Source organism: Trichoplusia ni, chromosome 19, assembly GCF_003590095.1.
Source record: "Trichoplusia ni isolate ovarian cell line Hi5 chromosome 19, tn1, whole genome shotgun sequence".
Classification (NCBI taxonomy): domain Eukaryota; kingdom Metazoa; phylum Arthropoda; class Insecta; order Lepidoptera; family Noctuidae; genus Trichoplusia; species Trichoplusia ni.
The window spans coordinates 4,759,591-4,782,851 of record NC_039496.1 but is presented as its reverse complement, the minus strand read 5'-3'; the positions used below and the strand labels follow the sequence as shown (position 1 = coordinate 4,782,851).

The 23,261-nt window shown below is 35.3% G+C and overlaps 3 protein-coding genes across 3 annotated transcripts; 2 read left to right on the top strand and 1 right to left on the bottom strand.

Annotated features, from left to right (window-relative positions):
* Positions 1-3,005: 3,005 nt before the first annotated feature.
* On the bottom strand, positions 3,006-4,754 carry LOC113503522 (alpha-protein kinase 1-like). The gene is made up of 2 exons (XM_026885547.1): positions 4,366-4,754; positions 3,006-3,697 (listed from the first exon to the last, which is right to left on the bottom strand). Exons 1-2 carry the CDS (start codon positions 4,651-4,653, stop codon positions 3,428-3,430), a joined length of 558 nt encoding a protein of 185 aa, XP_026741348.1. The 5' UTR covers positions 4,654-4,754; the 3' UTR covers positions 3,006-3,427.
* A 1,255-nt stretch (positions 4,755-6,009) lies between these two features.
* Positions 6,010-11,381, top strand: LOC113503548 (chromatin assembly factor 1 subunit A-like). The gene is made up of 6 exons (XM_026885576.1): positions 6,010-7,199; positions 7,749-7,989; positions 8,193-8,663; positions 8,925-9,103; positions 9,546-9,707; positions 10,339-11,381. Exons 1-6 carry the CDS (start codon positions 6,255-6,257, stop codon positions 10,816-10,818), a joined length of 2,478 nt encoding a protein of 825 aa, XP_026741377.1. The 5' UTR covers positions 6,010-6,254; the 3' UTR covers positions 10,819-11,381.
* A 764-nt stretch (positions 11,382-12,145) lies between these two features.
* LOC113503524 lies at positions 12,146-18,335 on the top strand. The gene is made up of 2 exons (XM_026885549.1): positions 12,146-15,083; positions 15,141-18,335. Exons 1-2 carry the CDS (start codon positions 12,876-12,878, stop codon positions 18,015-18,017), a joined length of 5,085 nt encoding a protein of 1,694 aa, XP_026741350.1. The 5' UTR covers positions 12,146-12,875; the 3' UTR covers positions 18,018-18,335.
* The last annotated feature ends 4,926 nt before the right edge of the window (positions 18,336-23,261 follow it).

The window sequence follows — 23,261 nt, the reverse complement described above, 5'->3', positions numbered from 1 at the left end:
AAAAAATAAAATTATCTATATTGGCCCAGGGGTTTTTTAGGGGTATTCTTATTAAATTCGCTAAAAATTTCATTTGACGCATCCTTTTACCCAATCTAAGAAAGAACTAAGTGCCCATGGTATAGAGACGCCACGCGGTGAAATGCTCCATCACACTTCTTCACATCTGCAAGAATGCTTCCTAAAGAAGTGATAGCAGGATCACATCGGAGACCCTCCATGTAAAAATGTCGCCTTCACAAAATGTTATACGGAACCTAACTTCATACATAAGTAATGTAACTGTTCTTCCAGAAAATCTTCATTGATTGAATATTCTCATGGCTGGAGCATAAACACGAATACCAAACGAATTCGATTCTGTGCCAACTAGATTACAATTGCAAAAAGAACATTTGACAGTCGAGACGCCATGTTTTGGAATAAGTATGAGAATTGTTTTGAAAAGTAAATCAGTGCTTGATACTTGTCTAGTGATGTTTTGGGTTTTATTTGTTTTCTCATTGGCTAATTTGGCAACACTAAATAAATATGTGTATGGTGATGAAGCATTCAGCATATTAAAGAAGTATTTAGTAGTAACACAGAATCTTATGGCCAGATATTTATTGTTATTAATTTACCTTAAAAATAGTCATTAATAAATCGTTAATTACGAAAACAGCACTTCATAAATACTTTGGAATTAAACAGCTATAAAGATTCTTGTTATGTTGCAAAACTCTTTTGAAGCCAACAATTTCGTCGTAATTTTCATTTTATGCACATTAAGTTCTATTTTTGTTTTGTTTGTTTCAGAAAAACAATGGTCTTCACCTTGAGTATTTAATTTACTATTTAAACGAGAAAATGTTACAGGTATATTTTTAGCGCTGATGAGATAGGTAAAAAATCCTTCATCAGGACCCCATCACTTTCAAATATGTTTTACAAGAGTAATTAATTGAGTACCTACTCTGAGTAACTGACTTTCTGCTTCCGAAACCTTAATACGGTAACCATTCAAAATAATACAAAAAGAAGTGCCTTGTTTGGTAACGAATCCTGAACCCCACCACGACCTCATGAACTGGGACTGTTGTATTTGTTAAAAAGAGACACAACTTTACATTGTGTATAGCACCATCTCACTCTCACAGTTGCAACAGCCTTACTTTGTGAGGTAGGTCCCTGGTCCCGACCGATGGTAAGTAACACAGTTACCGTCGCTCGGTAATTTAATTTCCCAATTCATGTCATAGCTTCCATTTTCAGGGAACTCTGCTAATTGCTTCCTGCGTCATCAGAAAAAAACCTTCTTTCGAAATATTTACTGTTCAGATTTTTAAATAAAAGGGGTTGGAAACAATGAGATCGTGTTTTTTAGTGTCATTTTAATATGAGAATTTAATAAAACCAAACAACCATTTGGATCACCAACAAAGAATATACCTTACATGCTATACAAGAGAAAAATAAGTTACAGAGTTCTTGTGCTTCCTTAATTACAGGTGACCATATCATGCATAATAGGCCTTGTGAGCTTATTCGACCAGTCCACAAATTAGGTACATACTCCTAATTCACTTTACCTAAATAATATTTTTGCAATCAAAAAAAGAAACCAATACCTGTCTAATATTTTCCAACAACACAGCTGACGGCTAAAAACATTTTTATAGATGCGAAGTCACCGTTGATTTTATATTTACTTTGACTTGACTACAAGTACACTCGTGTACAGCTCGAAAGCAACCAATCACTTACCGCTACTGTATAAAGCGTCTGTTGTCAAAGTACACAAAGTAACTGAAGTACAGTCGCTGTCAGTTGTAGCTGTGTTGATTTGTTTCCAACGTAATGTAAACAAGAATGCTTTTAAGATTTTGTTTGTGATTTAACGAGCATTTGTTTTTGTTGCAGGTTAAGCACCCCCTGTATTTGTGTTACATTTTCGATATTGCTGCCGTACCTACACCTACGGGGTTTGTGATGTATCTAACCAGTATAATATTATTATGTGTAATATCAATGCTATGTGGCTTACCATAATATGTCATAGAAAGCGCAATTGAACCGGATAATCGATTCGGAGTTCATCTCAAGTCTACATATATTATGTGAGATGACCTCCAACTCGCACAGACAGAGAGACAAAAATTTTAAAAATTATTTTAGTTTTAGCATTGCTTTCAAGCTTTTTACTTCTAAAAAATTACATTCTCCTTAATAGTAATTAGTTTTTATCTTTGCTCTGGCTGGAGACTTGTCGCGCCAATAATTCCGGTGAAGAAGTCAAAACCTGCGCACAAAGCACAGGCCCATTAAAAAAAAAATCTGTTTTCAAATGACTGGGCTTGCCAATTTTCCTGTTCATTCTCTTTTCAAAACTGCTCATATTGACGGAATACAAACATTTCTTGAGATCCTGAAAAACTAATTCCAACATATCCCCATTCGCTTGGACGTTGATTAAAGGAGCCATTATGCAGGTAATCTTCACACATTAACTTTCATTTATGCATGCATGTCTGTGCATGTTAAACCACCGTCCCCCTTATTTACGTTGCCTATTTATAGCCTCATCACTTAACGAATAGGGGAAGTAAAGGGACGGACGATTAAGTTCCAGCGACTAGGTATACCTAGGCATTTAGTTGCAAGAAAAAAATTGCACAAAGTAAGTAAAAATAAGAGAACTTATGGAAAATAATGATTTTCTCGCAAATCGCATCAGCCGTTGCTGAGATTATGCACAGACTCAGAGACTAAACTTCTAGTAACTAAATTGTGCTTCGGTGTCATTTGTATACTATGTAGAGTAGGAATTCTGTAGAAAAAAAATGTTCTTCGTAAAGATTTCACTTTTTAATGATTTTACTATAAACCTTATTTACCAGTTAACCGTCATCAGTCCTTTAAATTCCTAGATTTAACAACGTATGTAGATATGTATTGTATCCCTAAAATACAAGGTGATAAACTAAGACAATAAAGATATTCCTAGTAAGCAAAAGAAAACATGGTTTGATCTTTTTATGATGACAATTTAATTCATATTTCAGTCTCTACAACATGATGTAATATACCAATACACTAATATAAATCAAGAATTTATATATCAATTTAAACAGCAGTTTTATGTTTCACGCTGTTATAGTGTCAAATTCAGTAGAGAAGTTATTATAAGTACTGTTAGATTTTATGATTAGAAAACTTTCAGTTCAAACTGTCATTCAATGTTGGAATAAAATGCCACCTCGCAAGTAAGTCGGTGGCACAACACCGTGCTTAGAAAAGTGGCCCACCGCCAAGTCTCAAAGTAAGAGAAGCCGTTGAGGGAGAGAGGCATGGCACCATAGACATAGTTCGACGCCTCTCTCTTCCACAATGACTCAATCTTACATTAAGACGTGGCTACGATAGGTCCTCACTTTGAATGCACTCATTATTGGCAACCTTGCTGAGGGTTTTGCCTGCACGGGTTGGATTGCTGGTTCTGATTCTGATTTTGTTGTTGTTGCCTATTATCGGGGCATTGTTGGTTTCTGTTCTGCTGTTGCTGCTGCTGCTGTTGTTGCTGCTGCTGTTGTTGCTGGTCGTCACAGGGATTATTGGGTTGCTGAGGGGAACCCGACGTCATAGTTACGAACTCGTAGTAACAGTGGCCATCGAGCAACCATGGCGAGCCCGCCGATGGAGGACAGTTAAATGCCACCTGTGAATAAAAAAATGTATTTTTCTCATGGCGACTACATGTTAACAGAATCTTAAGTTGGTTTTGTAGTCTCTCGTACTGTAAGTGCGCCAAAAGCGTAGTTTGCATAAATGTATTGAATAAGGACTTCGCCCGCGTGGCTACGATAAAACATGATAGCATTTCTTCCAATCAAACCACATTAATTTGCTGCAGAGTCATATTAAAACAGTGAGGTAGATATTGAATGAAATTAAATAAAGTATAAACAACTGTTTGAAACTTAATACTTGTTTCCATTAACCATAGAAGATTATCACAACTATAGACTTCCTCAATAAATGGGCTATCTAACATTAAAAGAATTCTTGAAACCGGACCAGTGGTTACAGAGATTAGTGCATTCAAATAAACATTTTATATTCATGATGTATGTTACTTACAGAGGACTACCAACTAAAAACTTTGGTCCAACTCAACGGTTGCGTAGAAACGGATGGGGTTTTCAAGAGCCTACAGTTCAATAGAAAAAACTATTGTTGCTTTGTTTTAAACACACCCTAAAAACAACATCAAAAAAGCAAAGATCAACATTCTACGGTCCGTTAAAGCCGTCAAAGCCTTGGTTCGAGACGAATCTATTCAAAAACAAAAAACGATCAAAATCCTATAAAAATTAAATTACTCACTGCATCTGACTTCATAACGCAAGGGAATCCTGTTCCCTTGAGGCTTCCTTCAGCAACCGGTACGATAACGGGAGATTTCACAGCGTCCAGCACATGCCGTTTCGTGTACCACCGGTCATATTTGAGCTCAGGCCCCTTAGGAATTTCGGGGCGCGGAATAGACCGTGGTGATATCACCGACGGAAATCGATTGTGAAACTTATATTTGCCCCCCAATATGAACTCCCGTATTTTTTGGAAGACTGATGATACATCTCTGAATTCAAATTTTAACGCTCCTTTAACCATTTTGAATAGAAAAACTGTTATTTTTTTATGTAGATTTTTTACGCATGATGGGGTGATGACTCTAATAAAAATGGAATGAAGTGAAGTTCAATGAAAAACAAAATCACTATTTCAAAATTAAAAGATTTAAAAGAAAACAAGAAAAGAGGATTTAAGCTACACGGCATGTGCGCCTTTTTTAAGAGATCACAAATTTTCTACAAATCAGTTATAAAATTAATTCATTAATTAAAACTCTAGAGGATTGGAAATCAAATTGCGGGAAAAACCAATGTATTTAATGTTACCTATTAAATTGAACCTTTATATGCATTATGTGCCTACTCATGTAGATATTACTACCTATTTCCTAATCACGCATCTGCTACAATTTTGTACAAAATTTATTTTCGATGTTACAAGAAATAATACTAACAATTAAAGAAAAAAAAAAACAGAAAAAATAAATAAATAAAAAGTTAAAATGAACCTTAGGTACCTACTGTGCATGCTACCTAACAATTTGTAAGTATTCTGCCTCATGCAACATTGACCGAGACTTAAGAGCTAACAAAATACGTACCTACTATGAGCAAGAGAAGCTGACCCTTCCGTCAGTGTTCTAGCTAGTCAAAGGCAATAATTTAACGAAGCCCCTAAAAAAATTATACTTAGATGTAGCTATTTTTTTGCTGTTTGCCTTAAAATGTTTGTTAGCTACGCACTAAATCGAGGCGTAAAGGCTAAACCTCACCAGAACCGCGGGGTGCCCGTAGTAAACGTTGCTAACGAAGTTAGCTTTTCTCTTTGCTCTTGCGAACTTTGTAAAGTCTCGCTAACTAATCTGGCGAAGCAATCAAATAATATGGTATCTAGGAAAGAAAAGAAAAAACGAAAGTGCTGTTGAGTGAAATTGTAGGTGCTTAAGGAGTGTCGTCATACGCCAGACGCATATTTTTATGCATTTAGCATGGTTAGAGTCTCGTCGACGCAACCTTAAAATGGTGCGCTGTGATTGGCTATGGATGCGTCGCCATACTCAAAACAGTGTAGTTTTAAGCCCTTAATAAATTACTAAAACTTGATCGATAACTTTTTTATGTGTCAAAATAAACTTTGAATTGGTCCAGTAGCTACTTCCATCCGCGTCGATGACAAAATATTAATAACCCTAATAACCGTAAGTGAAACGAAACGGTTCGACGCCATTGTGTGAACTGTACCGTTCAAAACATACCACATACCTACTTTAGTATAAATTTAGAGGTAACTAATAAAACATATTTTAAAGGTATAGTCGTTTAAATGATTTACGAGGAGTCAAAAAACTTATTTAGCATGTTAAAAGCTTAACGAGTAACCAATAATAACAGTTTTGCAGTATTTCGTTTTCGAACACTATATTTCATTTTTTTTCAAATCGGTACAGACGCTGTGTGTTGCTTGAAACTGTTTTAAGTTTTGAACGCATCGAAATCTCCCGCGTTTATTCACGTCTGTCAAAAAAAGTTCATCGTGATTTGTTCAGTGTGTTGTATATTTATTTTAAGTTGTTATTAGGCATTTTTAGTAGACAACTTATATCTTAATGTTCATAAATAGTATATTTAAGGTAATTAACAATGAAAACTAGTAAGTCGCCAGAGAATACAGAAATAACACCATCGAAAAAGAAGTTGAAGCAAGCTAGACTTCCATTCAAGCTTATTAGCGATGTCTCACCTAAGCCAGATGCTCCACAGACTAGAAAGCGCAAGCTTTCAGCTCCTGAAACGGAATCTGTAACAAAAGTTGGTAAAATCAGTAAAGAAAATGACTTAATTGAGCATTCAATCGTGATTAGTGACGATGACAGCAAGGGGCCTGTTGATGCTCAAAAAGAGGAAAAATCTATGAACCCGTTTGTGAAATTGGTGGACACTGCTTGGAAAAAGAAGATTCAGAAGTCTAGGAAGAAAAAAAATAGCAAAAAGAAAACAAAAAGTGTAACAAATGGAGCAGTGGAAGTCGAAAGTGGTGCCGAGAGTGCTGATAACAAAGAACCTGACTGCGAAATGATGGAAGTAGATGAAGTGCCTGCATCACAAACAAATGGTACCAGTAGTGATACAGAAAAAACTGAGGATGAACAACCACCAAGCAAAACACAATTGAGTGAAGAGGAGGAAACAAATACTGTTACATTAATAACAGATGAATCAAATAACGCAGAAGATGTTGAGTCGAAAGTAATTGAAGCCCCCACAGACAAGGAACAACCTGAAAAAGATGATAAAACTTCATCGGATGAATCAAACGACAATAAGAGTGGTACGTCACCAATAAAAAAACCAGACTCTAAAACCACTGAAAAAATAACCCCAAAACGTAGTGCCCGTAATATTGCTAAAGCGGAACAAAATAATAACTCAAAAGGTTCTCCGAGTACAAAGCTGAATGATTCTGTAGCATCGGCTCCAAGCACTCCAAAACAGGCTAAGACTAGTAGAAGTTCATCGGTGACTACCAGTCAGGGAGATGTGTCGCTCAACGAGTCTACGTCTTCTATCAATTTAACACCAAAACAGGTACAACATTGTCTATACTAAAAATACTAAAATTCAGTTTCAAGTATTATTCATTTGTATAACAGGTTAAAATGAAACTCAAGCCTAGCCATGATGCAAAAAAATATGTTTTATAAACTAATTAAGCTTTGTATGAATCAAAATTAAAAAAAAATTTACTGATACTTACAATTTACTACCAAATCTAGTGTATTATCTATCTTCTTGCTAGAAAGTAACTAACTGAAAGTTGACTTTAAAATCTAGTCCTGTAAATGTCTTGTATATAATAAATACAATGAATATAAAAAAATATGTTTAAATTGGGTCAGTTAAAGCAATTTTGATTGTTTTTACTTTATGGAGTAACTTTCAACCAATATACTTTTATAATTGGTGACCTGTGCTTAGTTTGTTGGGTGGTATTTTCTTGTAAATTTAGCCTTGACCCTTCCCAATAATGAAATTTCTAAAATTAGTTAAATTATTCCTGAGATTAAAATGTCACAATCACACCTTATAAGTTTTGATTAATCTCTGTGACACCATATATTTATTTTACACTTACAGGCTCAAAAGAAGTTAGAGTCAGCAAAGAAGAGAGAGGAGCGTGAAAAAGAAAAGCAGGAAAGGGATAAGAAGAAACAAGAAGAAAAAGAAGAAAGAGCTAGAATACGTCAAGAGAAGGAAGATCAGCGAAAACGTGAAAAAGAGGAAAAAGAAGAGGCTAAGAAGAGAGAGAAGGAAGAGAAAGAAGAACAGAAGAGAAAGGAGAAAGAGGAAAAGGAGAGGCAGAAGGAGTTAGAGAAAAGTAAGTTAATTTTTATTTTGGTACTCATAAAAATCTGATTTTTAACTTAAATTAGGGAAATGCTCCTTTTAGGTTATAAATTATGAAAATTTTTAATATCAAAAAGTATTCTCTGCATATGGGCAAAAGCCTACGCGTCAACTAAACACGCCATAATTCTTTAAGTATTTTTTTAGTAATAAAACTTTTTTAATAATTTTCAGAGCAAAGAGAGGAAAAAGAAGAACAGAAGCGTAAAGAAAGAGAAGAAAAGGAAGAACAGAAGAAAAAAGAAAAGGAAGCTCGGGATGAAGAAAAGCGTAAAAAGCAAGAGGCTTTAGAAATTGAGAAGCAAGAGCAAGAACTTAAGAAAAAGAAAGCGGCAGAAGCATTTGTTAACTTTTTTGTTCCTAAACAGAAGAATGAAAAAGACCACACCCCAGTTGCTTGTATCAGTAAGACAAATATGCTCTCAAACTTCATGATCAAAAGTGATATGAGATTAGCTCCATTAGTAAGGACCAATTTAAGTGACAATAGAAAAGAGGATTTAGTTAACTATATAGAGAAGCAGAATGTGGCTAAGAATTGTCTGTATTTAAAGTGTCTGAAGGATGGGACAAGTAAGCCTTTGAGCAGTGGAAAGACTTGGCCATTGAGTGATAAAGACGATGATGATGATGTTATGGTTGTTGGTAAGTTCTTTTTTACTATTATATTTAACTTCTGGCCATAATGATCTTGAGCTAGCTCTGGCTAATACAATTTATAAGAAAACCCTTATCTTCGTAATGTTAATATCAGGAATTTGCAGACAGAGCTACACAAATCTTTTTTTACTCCTCTGTCTGCCTGCAAGCATAAATTTGATTTAAAAACTTACACAAAGAAGATCAATTCGGTTACGCGATCGTCAATTGCAAATAGCATAATAAGGTGTTTATTTTTCTTTTCAGAGGATGAATTACCATCAATAGATGGAGCTGGTGAAATATTGTCTTGTGAATCAGTCCAGCGCGAGAAATTGAGACCTAAGCTTCTCAGTTTCCATGAGAACAGACGCCCGCCTTACTGGGGCACGTGGCGCAAGAAGAGTGCCAGTGTCAAACCAAGACGACCCTTTGGGCAGGATGAGGTATGTACAATGACTAAAAAGTTTATAATTTGAACTCATCATTTCTTACAACTAATGTATGATACAATTTTCGTGTCGCGGTATACGAAATTGAATTCTTTCGGAATGGCTCGACTAATTCACACAAAATTTTGTGTGCGTATTGGGTTAGTTTGAGAATTAGACAACAATCATTGCATTTTTTTTTATTCCCTGGAACTAATTTGTATGGCAAAACAACGCTTGCTGAGACAGCTAGTTTTCTACAAAAAAAAACTGTATACAGTGTACACACGAAAAGTTTAGGGAAGTTTCTGGATATGAAGTCTTTAAAATAAAGCGGTTTTGACTCCAAGTGCGTAATTTAAGATTACCATTTCGGATTTAGGTTCTGTCCCTATGAAAACTTCTTAGTTTAGTTGTCTTTTAGTCCTTTGATTGAACAATTTCTTGGATATTCTAGAAACAAGTGGACTACGAAGCGGACAGTGACGAGGAATGGGAGGAGGAGCAAGAAGGCGAGAGTATCGACGGTAGCGCTGCCGGCAGCGACGACGATCAGGACGCCGACGAGTACGAGGTCGACAACGTCGTGTTCGTGCCGCACGGTTATCTCAGTGATGAGGTTCGTAACACTTCCGTCTACATTCTATGTTCTACTACGTATCTATAATATATATATTCTACTTTTTGTATTGATTGATTGCTTACAACCTCTTTTTAGGTAGGGTAGTTTAGATAGCTATGCCGTTTTACATCTCATAGTGTAACCGTCCGCAACAAGGGGTATGCCCGACTTGCGTTGTTGAGGATCCATGTTATTTTAAGTTAGAATAAAGTTTTTTTTCGAGTACATCGATCTTATTGCCGGTTCAGAATAACCTGAAAAAAAGGCTGGTTGTTCAAAATATGTAAAGGTTCGTTCGTGAACCTCTATAATACCCCGTAGCAATTAATTTTCGGGAAAATAAGCGCCTCGCCTGTAGAAACAACTTGGTATACGAGCCGTATCTACTTTCATCTTTCTTTTTACACGCTTTTTATTAGCTTCACCTGTATGTTTGTTTGTAACCGACTTCTTTGGGCGCGATTTTGACCCTCTTTAATTCTTGAATCTATTGGAAGTAACTGCAAAAAAATAACCATTTGGAATAAGTAAGTGGTTACTTCACATCTTCGTGTCTGAGGACTGTGACTCACATTTATTTCTGCATTTTTTCACAAAAATATCAAAATGAAAATTATTTGCTTCGCAGGAAGCAACTATGGATGAAGACGACGTATTATCACTTTCCCCCGAGACTCAACAACAAAGACTGAAGCATTTAGAAAACGAATTTGAGTCTGAAATGAAGAAACCCACGGAAAAGCTAAAGCCCAGAATGTACGGGTTACTTTGGGAGACGGCCGACGGCGGGAAACCTGAGAAATGCGTTGACGCACTCTGGAATTACTTTTCCAAGATGGCGATGATTATGAATGACCCAACGCCTTTACTCCAACCAGCCAATGAGCCTGAAGAAACGGAAAAGAAAAAAGTTAAGAAGAAGAAGCCACAAAAAGAAACAAAAGACAGTGAGCCCAAACAAAAAAGCCCTAAGAGTGATAAAAAGAAAAAACCTAAGGCAGATGACAAAGAAAAAACGCCTAAATCAGAAACTAAAAAGAATGTTCCAGAAGTTAAGAAAAATCAGCCGGGTATTAACTTGTTTTTGACGAAATTAAAATCTACGTAATTTACTGTACATTCTTATGTCAATTTTTGCGTAGGTTTATTCATAAGTTCAATATTTATTAAGTGTAAGTTGGCTATTGGCTTTACTTAAGTCTTGTTTCCTAATCTCATATATTCTTTAATGTTTTTGAACAAAATAAGTTATTGACACAAAAAATAGCAACAGGATCTTGTTAGTAAAATTGTTTTTTACTGATGTGTCTATCTGATGATCTTTTTTTTTTGTACTTACTCAGGCATAGCACATAATTGCTCTGAAACATTTATTTTCATAGTTGAGTATTATGTCATAATAGACGATTCATCATTAAAAAGAGCAAACAATTAATCTATACAAAGTGCCTTTTTTGCAATCTATTCTGTTCTTAATATTATTTTAATTCTATGATGGTGCGATCAAATCATAGACTGATAGTTAAATACAAATAATAATTAGTGATAATAAAGTAATTCGTAAGATATGTTATCCTATTAAAATGTGTAGATGTAAATATCAGTTAATTTTGCTTATGGACAATAGTATGTATGTTATAGATTTATTAATTAAAATATTGATTTTTATCATTTACTTATTTTATTTTTAACTACTAAGTTTAATCCTTTAGCTCTCTTACGAGACAAGCACTGATGGATTAGAAAGTTGAAAAGGGGTTTGTATAGAGCAGTAATTTTATTTCTATAAAACACGAACTTAAATCATGAAAATGCCTCCCGTCCCAAAGTACTTATTAAAAAAATCGGGTAACATTCTTAGGCAGGTACCATTATGTATGTAAGGAATATCACTGGCCACGACAGTGTTATTCCACCTCTTTTATTTATTTGTTTTTTTGTCGATGTCATTTTTGAATTTTAAGAAGAAGAGTCAGTTTGTCTTTTTAGTAAATTATTTCTTATATAATATAAAGAATATACATTATAATATAATATTATCATTTCTTAGAAGTAAAGGCTATAAATGTTGTTTTTTGTTCTTTCAGGTAAGTTATTCTGTAATAAATATTGTATGTTTTTGTAGTAACTTTTGTAATGAAATATTAATAAAATTTTGTTCTTTCAGAAAACGCAATTACGTCTTTAATTAAGCATAAACTATTATAAAACAACATTTTCGCAATACAAATACTTACAACAGTTAAATATGGAGAAATTAAGATTTGATTTTTGTGTGAAAACAGCAGCCGATGGAAAATCTAACTGTTCAACGTTGTATACGAAGCCGTAGCGCGATCAATTGCATTTTTAAATATATTTCAACATTTATTGTAAAAAGGTTTGACCCAAGCCTCCATAGATGGCGTTGGGATCGATTTAGATCGCGCTATGGTTTCGTTACATGTAAAACTATATATATTTTTGTAAATTTTTATTTTTTTGTGAATCGTCAGTATTACTATATGTCATTATAAGTTCGTTAATAGTGAGTGTGGTGTTATTATTCGTTCACCTGGACCCTGGAATTTATACATGGTCCTTCGAGCCGGATTGGTCGCGAGTGTTTTTTGGTAGTCTCCGGTGGTGGAAGAGACTACCACCCCTAGCGTCATTACTGGACAGTGGATTGCTGTCCAGAGCAGCCTCTTCAGTGGACCCCTGGAGAGAGGGCCCAGGAGCTGAAGGTGGAACCGGTGCAGCAGCCGGGAGTCAGGCGTGGTGCAGCCGACTCGTGAGCAGCAGCAGCCGGAGGAAGGCGCAAGGGAGGTGCAGTGGCAGTGCAACAAGCAGCGGGCGCGGTGCCGGCAGGGGGCGCCACTTATATGGTGGTGTATCGTGATAGTGAATAATATTGGTTTGAAGTAAAGCCGTGAGTACTTTAAATTATTCATTATCGCGAAGAAGAAGTCAACAATAAATAGAAAATTGAAACTTGGAAATTTTGAACTTGTAATATCGCAGTTAGCAGTAATTCAGGACTTGTAATAGTTTTAAGTTAGAAGTAGTTCGACGGGGAACTTATGCCCGATTTCGGTCTGAATTCTAAGACTTGTAAAATTTCAAAATAATTTTAATTTGTTTTCTTGTATTTCAAATAATTGTTTACATTTTTTACTAAATAAAATGGAAGCTTTTAGCGATCTGCAAGAAGACATTAGAGCTATAATGTTAAAAGCTAAGTCTAATTTTAAGAAATCGCCAAAAGAGCGATTATCGGTTGCTTATGTAGAGACTAGGCTTGATAACTTAGAGCAACAATGGAGATTATTCTCGGACACTCATACTAAAATTATAAGTCAAGTCAAAAGATCAGATTTGTATAGTTCGAACTACCACAAGAATGCAATATATGACGATGTAGAAGAGTTGTATGTAGATTATAAGACTGAATTAAAAGAGATGTTAACTAAATTAAGTTCGAATAACCAAAGTGTTGTGGTATCAGGTGGAAATTCAGGTACACGATTTAAGTTGCCTGAAATAAAAATCCCGATGTTCTCTGGGAAATATACGGAGTGGCAGACTTTTAGGGACTTGTTTTTAGGGCTTGTACATGAAAACAAGGCCCTAGATGATGCCCAAAGGTTTTATTATCTTCGAGGACACCTGACAGGAGAGGCTGAGCAGCTATTGCGAAATATTAAAATGTCATCTGATTGTTATGAAATTGCCTGGAAAAAGTTGGACGATATGTACAATAATAAACGGTTTTTAGCCAATGGCATTTTAAAACGTATGCTTAGCCAAAAGAATTTAGTTTCGGAATCGGCTTATGAAATAAAAAAAATAATAAGTACTACGTCAGACTGTTTAGAGGCAATAAAAAATCTAGGTGTGGATGTGTCTTCATGGGATCTGATTGTTATTCATATAATTAGTTCAAAATTAGATAAGGAGACTAGAAGGGCGTGGGAATTGAAGGTGGCCTCGGACTCAAGGGACGAGCTACCAACATTTGAAGAATTTTCACAATATTTGTATAGTCGCTTTAGGGGTTTGGAACAGTTAGACAAGGAATATATTGAGAATAATAAACAGCCAAAACATCCACAACCAAAAGGGACGCATTCATTTCATTTACTAAAAGAAAAAGGCCTGTTATCATGTACATTTTGCTCAGCTGATCATAAGATTAATTATTGTCCGAAATTTCGTAAAGAATCGAATGAAGCGCGACGTATGTTTGCGCTAGAAAATAACTTGTGTTTCGTTTGTTTACTCAACAACCACTCTGCAAAAAATTGTAAAAACACTCTTAAGTGCCAGGTGTGTAGACACCGCCACCATTCTTTGCTGCACCCAAGCGGTGCATCTGGGTCCAATATTGGTGAAGATGAGAGTACGATTCACGAGGAATTATCATCAGTCGCTTCAACGTCAGCGAAGGATGAGATTAAAAATTGTAATACTGTAGTGACCGCGCAAGCGGAGGGATCGAGCAAGCCAATGGTATCGTGTCTTTCGACAGGGACTAGCCGTAAAACGGTTTTATTAACTACCGCTTTGATCAAAGCGGAGTCGAAAGACGGTTCATATAGGGTGGTTAGGGCTTTACTCGATCAAGGATCACAAGGTTCGTTTGTGACAGAATCTACAGTCCAGTATTTGGGATTAGATAAAACACCTTCAAAGCAAGTTGTGATAGGTGTAGGTGGGGACAAGAGTGCTACGGCCAAGTCCAGTGTGACTCTCACATTGAGGTCTAGAATAGACCCCAGTGTCGTCATTAGGGTTAATGCATTCGTCCTGAAGTCGGTCTCAACTGTTCTCCCAGCTGCAAAGGTAGTCAGGGTAGAATGGGTAGATTTGACTGATGATGACTTGGCTGATCCAGAATATTACAGGCCTAATAAAATTGATGTTTTATTAGGTGCTGAAGTCTACAGCCAGGTCATCCAGGAGGGTATTAAAAAGAATATAACTGGGTCATTATTAGCTCAGAATACTAAATTAGGGTGGATATTGTCAGGTACCTTTGACGTCGACCAGACAATAAATTCATCACACATTACCGTTATGCATTCAAATCTTGTAGAAGATGACATGCTTAAAAAAATATATGAACTGGAAGCAGAACCTCCTAGAAAGAAAATGCTTACGGAGGAAGAAAATAAATGCGTGAAGTTATTTGCAGCTACGACGGAACGCGACAGTAATGGTAGATACATTGTAAGACTACCATTGCGTAATGTGGACCCGACTTGTGCGGTTGGTGAGACCAGGAGCATTGCTGAAAAAAGATTCAAAGGGTTGGAAGTAAAATTTAAGAAAAACGAAAAACTTAAAGAAGAATATGGGAAAGTAATAAAAGAGTATTTACAGTTGAATCACATGACAAAAGTACCAGAAGTAGATTATAATAATGAAAAGGCAATCTACTTACCTCACCACGCCGTTGTCCGGGAGGATAAAGAAACATCAAAGGTTCGCGTCGTATTCGATGCCTCCTGCAAAGGATCGAAGGGAATGTCACTGAATGACAACATGTTAGTAGGCCCTACCTTGCAGGCAGATCTCCGCCATACAATTATACGATGGAGAACGCATCACATATGGTTTGTAGCAGACATTGTGAAAATGTATCGTCAAGTTCTGGGACACAAGAATGATACAATACTACAAGGTATTCTCTGGCGCGATGATCCTGAAAAAGAAATTAATAAATATCAATTGAAAACTGTTACCTTCTTTACTGAGTCGACTCCATTTCTGGCTATACGGGGTCTTCAACAGCTCTCTTACGATGAATGTTGTGCTGAACCTGGAATGTCTAAGATAATTTTAGAAGACTTCTACATGGATGATGTAATGACAGGAGCTGAAAATATAGAAGACTGTTTCAAGATATACACTAAACTAAAGGAAATATTAATAAAAGGAGGTTTTCCATTACAAAAATGGAAGAGTAACAGTCAAAAACTATTAAATAAAATTATGGATAGAAAAGGAACCACAGAGGAATTAAAAATAAAAATAGACAGTATTACCAAAATCTTGGGACTTACCTGGAACTCGAACGAAGATGTCTTTCAGTACACTGTGGAATTTCGAGCGCTGGCAGCACCTGTAACAAAAAGAAAGGTTATTTCGGAGATTTCGAGATTGTTTGACCCTTTAGGTTGGTTGGCACCTAGTATCGTTCAAGCTAAGATATTTATTCAAAAATTATGGCTAGCAGGAATGGAATGGGATCAAGCAATTCCAAGTAACTTATTGCAAGAATGGTTGACTTACCATAGTAGTTTAACTTCCTTGATGAATATTAGGATTCCGCGATGGATGCACCATGAAGATAAAAACACGATTACCGAATTACATGGTTTTTCTGATGCCTCAAAAATGGCGTACGCCGCGGTGGTTTATTTGAGGGTTGTGGACAAAGAAGGGAATGTTCATATTTCTTTAGTAACAGCAAAAACGAAGGTTGCACCCATTAAACAAGTGTCCATTCCTCGACTAGAACTTTGTGGGGCTGTTCTTCTAGCCAAATTGATGGCTGAAGTAGGAGAAGTATTGGGTGTCCAAAAGCTTGACTGGCACGCATGGACAGACAGTGAAGTAGTGCTAGCTTGGCTCAGCAGCCACCCTAGTCGTTGGAAAACGTTCGTGGCTAACCGTGTTTCTGATATTTTAAGTATTTTGGACACACATCACTGGTCTCATGTGTCAACAAAACACAATCCCGCAGATTGTGCATCTCGCGGCGTTTCATCGGTTGAACTCCAGTCCATGACGATATGGTGGCGAGGCCCGGATTTCTTAAGACAGCAAGTATTAGAGTATAAAAAACCAAAACACCTAATGACTCGATTAGAAGAAGTTAAGGTTAATTCGTGTACGTTGGATGTGACTTTTTGGAATCGATTTTCAACACTGCAAAGAATGATTCGTGTAGTAGCTTATATTCGTAGGTTTTTAAAGGTAAACAGACAGAGTATGAGGTCAAATCATCTGACTAAACAAGAATTAGATGAAGCATTAGAAGTCTGTATAAGGAAAAGTCAAGAAGAAGGATTAAGTAACACATTAGAAGAGTTAAGAAAGAATGAGATGTGTGAGAAAGGAAGTCTTAAGTCGTTAAACATATTTCTTGATTCGAAAGGAATTATAAGAGTTGGAGGACGGTTGGAAATGGCGCAACTGAATTATGACCGGATTCATCCCATTTTGATACCGAAGGAGTCTTTTTTGACGAATCTTTTAATTGCCGAGGCGCATGCGAAAACTATGCATGGTGGACCTCAAATGATGTTGACGTATTTGCGAGCCAAGTATTGGATATTAGGAGTTAAACTATTGGTTAAAAAATTTGTAAGGGCTTGTGTTAAATGTATTCGATATAACTCAAAGGTTAGAACGCAACTAATGGGACAGTTGCCTTCAGCACGAGTCACCCCTAGCAAACCGTTTCTCTGCAGCGGAGTAGACTACGCTGGACCTATAAACATAAGAGTATCCAAAGGTCGAGGTAATAAATCCTACAAGGGGTACATCGCCTTATTTGTGTGCATGTCCACTAGAGCGGTGCATTTGGAGGCAGTTAGTGAGCTAAGCACAAAGGGTTTCCTAGCTGCGTTCAAGAGATTTGTGGCAAGACGTGGCAGGTGCGCTGAACTATACAGTGATAATGCCACAAATTTTGTGGGAGCAGCACGTGAGCTTGCGAATAATGGTACGGAGTGTCACTTTATTCCTCCTCATGCACCTAATTTCGGTGGCTTATGGGAGGCAGGTATAAAGTCCACTAAGCATCATCTAAAAAGAGTCATTGGCAATTCTACGTTAACGTACGAGGAAATGGCAACGGTGTTGGCTCAAATTGAGGCATGCCTCAATTCAAGGCCATTGTCCTACGTAGAAGATCAGGACAAGATGTCAGTTTTGACACCTGGTCATTTCTTGTTAGGGGAGTCACCAGTTGTGCCGCCAGATGCAAGTTACGAGAGCACAACGAATATTACCAATTTGAAGCGGTGGCAACTCTGTCAGAAGATGATGCGGGACTTCTGGAGAAGGTGGTCGCACGACTATCTTCACCAATTCTTACAGCGATATAGATGGTCTTACAAAACTCCGGAACCCTCTTTGGGTAGTATAGTATTAGTAAAGGAGGATAATATGCCTCCAGGAAAGTGGTTGTTAGGTAGGATTGTTCAAAAACATCCTGGGACAGACGGTATTACTCGTGTAGTCACAATCCGTACTCAATCAGCAACCATGAAGAGACCTACATCTAAACTATGCATTTTGCCGGTAGTAGTTTAGTTATAAGCGCTGATAAATGTCATAAAGTGCCATTTTTAGTTATTTTATTTAGCATGGATTAAGTTTATTTGCTGTCAAGGAATTGGAAGTTTGAGTAAAACTTATTTATTTTTTGTTGTTTATGGAAATATAATTTGTTTGTTAGTTATTCTACATCAGCTTCAATTAAAATTTATTGAGCACGGTGGGCGGTGTAGAAGGACATTGAGCAATATGTCCTTGGTGGGCGGTATGTTCAACGTTGTATACGAAGCCGTAGCGCGATCAATTGCATTTTTAAATATATTTCAACATTTATTGTAAAAAGGTTTGACCCAAGCCTCCATAGATGGCGTTGGGATCGATTTAGATCGCGCTATGGTTTCGTTACATGTAAAACTATATATATTTTTGTAAATTTTTATTTTTTTGTGAATCGTCAGTATTACTATATGTCATTATAAGTTCGTTAATAGTGAGTGTGGTGTTATTATTCGTTCACCTGGACCCTGGAATTTATACAAACATCATTTGCATTACCTCGATAGGAACACCAGGTGGTCTAACTTTTGGTGTACCGGACGAATATCAACCTGCTAATTTACACCAAGTCATAACAAATACATCTTACTATGCTAAGATAAAAAAAACCTTGAATAAAAGACATCAAAAAAGGAAAATTTGGATAAGTTTGACTAATGAAATATCAAGAGTATATTTAGACGAAGAACAAAATATGCAGTTTAAGGATTTTTACCTCGAAGAGATTGATGAGAACACAAATGACCCAAAACCATTCATTGAAAGCTCAAATAAAACACTGGAAAAACTTTTAGAAACATTACTCGATGATAAGCAAAAAAAAAACGAAACTCGAAATTTAGGAAAAATTGCAAAAGACTTTGTGCTTGAAAAATTTACCGGCAAAAACTCAAATGCTCATCAATGGATTAAGGAATTCAACAAAGAATGTGAGCGTTTTCATATTGATGAAGATCAGAAAAAAATCGAAATTTTAAAACAATTTTTAGAGTATCCAAGTGTAAACTGGTACAGCTGTATGTTAATGAAATTTACAATAGAATCAGAGTGGATGAAATGGGAAAAGAACTTCTGTGAAACATTCGGAAACAAAGGTTGGTCGCCGATCAGATATGCTCTGGGATTTAAATATCAAACAGGCTCATTGCTTGAGTATGCACTAAAAAAAGAAAAATTGTTATTAGAAGTTAGGAAGACGATTGATACAGGTACTCTTATAGACCTCATTTCCGTAGGCCTGCCTAATTATCTGAGTGACAAAATTGACAGAGAGACATTGCATCAAACTGAAGATCTCTACAATGAGATAGGCAAATTAGAACATCTGGTTGGGAGGAACAAAAATGAAAAAAAGAACCACTTGTACTCTGACATAAAAACAAAAAGAAATGAAGAAAAAAAACCGTGCCCAATTTGTGTCAATGAGAAAAAAGGAAAACGATTTCATCCTGAGGAAAACTGCTGGTTTAATGCGAAGAATCAAAAATATGCCGTGAAAAGTGTGAATAATTCTGAATTAGAAGTTGAACTTAATGAAGAGAATCCAAAAAACTAGAAGTATCACCATTAATAAAACTAAAGTTATTATTAAATGACACTTTAAAAGTTACCGCAATATATGACTCTGGTTCAAATGTGTCGTTAATTAATGCAAAGTTATTGAAAATACGGAAAAACGAAGAAGATACAATTAATAAACAAACAGCAAACTTAAAAACTATTAATGGTGATAAAAAAACAAAAGGTATGGTAACATTAAAAATAAAAATATATGATATTGAAAAAGAAATGAATATTTTTGTGATAGATAATGAAAATTTTCACTATGATTTTCTCATTGGTTTGGATTGTATCAAAAAATTTAGATTAAAACAAGATGAAAAATTAAATATCATACAATGTCATAATTCAGAGACAGAAGAAAAAAAACAAAATGAAGAGGATAACAGAAATAAATACTGTGAAAATATTATGAATGTCGAAATTCCCGATGTACTGGGTGACAAAAATGAACAAGAAATTAACTGTTTAAATGAATGTGAAATAAACTTCAATGAACATATTAATTTAAAAGAATTTGAAATTTCAGTAAACAACTTAGACTTAAGTAAACAAACTGAAATTGATAAATTAATAGACAAATACAAATCAGTCTTCGCCAAAGACAAATACGACGTTGGTACAGTACGAGGCTATGAGGCTCACATAGACTTGACAGTAGATCAATACTGCTACAAGCGCCCATACAGATGCACAGCTGAAGATAGAAAGGAAATTGAAAATCAAATATCAAAACTATTGAAGAAAAACTTAATTGAAGAGTCATATAGTCCTTTTGCTGCTCCGGTCACCTTAGCGTACAAGAAAGAAGATGGGAAAAGATCAAGACTATGTATTGATTTCCGGGAACTAAATAAAATAGTTGTTCCACAGTCACAGCCGTTCCCGTTGATTGAAGACTTGATTGTAAAGACTGTTGACTGTGAATATTTTTCTACCTTTGATATAAATTCAGCATTTTGGTCCATTCCATTGAGAATTCAAGATAGATATAAGACAGCTTTCGTCACGCAAGAAGGTCATTTTCAGTGGACATGCCTCCCATTTGGTTTAAAGACGGCTCCAGCTATTTTCCAAAGAATATTGAGAAATATAATAAGAAAATATAATCTCTCAGATTTTGCAATGAATTTCATAGATGATATCTTGGTTTTTTCTAAAAATTTCGAGGAACACATAATACATATATCAAAACTACTTGACGCAATAATATCAGAAGGATTTAGACTAAAATTTTCGAAATGCACTTTTGCAAATAATCATGCAAAGTATTTGGGACATATAATAAGAAAGAATTCAGTTACACCTCTCAAGGATTATTTAACAGCTGTCAGGAACTTTCCTATTCCAGAAACAAAGAAAAATATACGCCAGTTCCTAGGAAAAGTGAATTTTTATCATAAATTTATACCACACATTGCAATTATCTTGGAACCATTACACAATCTGTTACGGAAAGATGTTAAATTTTTATGGACCAAAGAATGCCAAAAATCGTTTGATAAAATAAAAGATTTACTATGCTCGAAACCAATTCTAAAAATATTTGACCCAGAACAACCAATAAAAATATACACTGATGCTAGCATTCAAGGATTGGGAGCTGTGTTAAAACAGGAAGATGAAAATGGTATAAATAAACCTGTAGCTTATTTCTCAAAGAAATTGACCGACACCGAAAAGAAAAAAAAAGCAATATATTTGGAATGCTTGGCAATTAAGGAAGCTTTAAAATATTGGCAACACTGGCTAATGAATAAAGAATTTATCGTATATTCAGATCATAAACCACTAGAAAATCTTAACATTAAGTCTAGAACTGATGAGGAACTGGGCGATTTGATATATTACCTATCCCAATACAATTTTAAGGTAAAATATAATCCGGGACAATCGAATCAAGAAGCTGATTGTTTAAGTAGAAATCCAGTCTTAGAACCTAATGACAATACTGAAGATTTTTTTAAAGTTGTAAACCTAATAACCATGCAAGATATAAAAAAGGACCAAGACACAAATCTAAATTTACAAGACGAAAAATCAAAGTTTATACTGGAAAATAACATTTATTACAAAACGAATAAAAGAAGAAAGAAAATAATACTATCAGAAGCATTTAGCAAAACTCTAATAAAAAATGTCCATAATGTGTATTGCCACATTGGTAGAACCCAAATGATAAATAAAATAACTCCTTTCTATACAGCAAAGAATATCATCACAAATATTAAGAAACTCTGTGATGAATGTGATATTTGTACTAAAAACAAATCAAGAAGGAATCCAAAATTTGGTTTGATGTCACATTTGGGTCCCGCAACACGCCCTTTTGAAATTGTATCCATTGACACAATTGGAGGTTTTGGAGGATCAAGGTCTACGAAAAAATATTTACATCTCTTGGTTGATCATTTTACACGGTATGCATTCATTTTGACATCAAAAAGTCAGAACTCTAATGATTTTATCAAGTTGATGGAAAAAGTGACACAAAACTATACTGTAAATATGTTATTAACAGACCAATATCCTGGAATAAATTCCAAAGAATTTAAAGATTACTTGAAAAAAGAAAACATAATAATTGTATTTACTGCTGTGGACGCGCCATTTTCAAATGGTCTTAATGAAAGGCTGAACCAAACTTTAATCAATAGAATAAGATGTAAAATAAATGAAGGGGACAAGAAAATAGCATGGACAACTATTGCACAAAAATGTGTGGAAAAATATAACGAAACAGAGCATACAGTTACTAAGTTTGCCCCAAAATATCTTTTAGAAGGAGAGAAAATGGATATTTTGCCACTGGAATTAAAAAAAAGATGCATAGTAGAAGATCTCAAGGAAGACAGAGAACTAGCATTTGAAAATACAATAAAGTCTCACAACTATAATAAAAAAAAATACGATCTAAAAAGAGAAGAATATACATTTAAAGTGGGTGATAGAGTATATGTAGAAAATGGGAACCGGCTTAATAGGAAGAAAATGGATGAGTTAAGGATTGGCCCATGTAAAATAATAAGGAAGATTTCAAATTCCATCTATGAAGTTGATGTCGGACATAAGAAGGCGGAGTCGAACTTCTATCATATAACAAAGTTAACGCCAGTGAGGAGTAGCTCTTGACCGAACCATCATGGTAATGATGTTCTCTCCGAGGGTGGGAGATGTAAGGAATATCACTGGCCACGACAGTGTTATTCCACCTCTTTTATTTATTTGTTTTTTTGTCGATGTCATTTTTGAATTTTAAGAAGAAGAGTCAGTTTGTCTTTTTAGTAAATTATTTCTTATATAATATAAAGAATATACATTATAATATAATATTATCATTTCTTAGAAGTAAAGGCTATAAATGTTGTTTTTTGTTCTTTCAGGTAAGTTATTCTGTAATAAATATTGTATGTTTTTGTAGTAACTTTTGTAATGAAATATTAATAAAATTTTGTTCTTTCAGAAAACGCAATTACGTCTTTAATTAAGCATAAACTATTATATGTATCTATTGAAATATACTTTTTAAATATATTATTGAGTAAACTAAAGTAAAAAGTAAAAGAACGATCTCAACGCAGTGCATTGTGTTAAATATGAAAGGGAGTAAGTCTACCCAATAGGTAAAAAGACAAAGCATCCAAACCTGCATAATCAAATAGC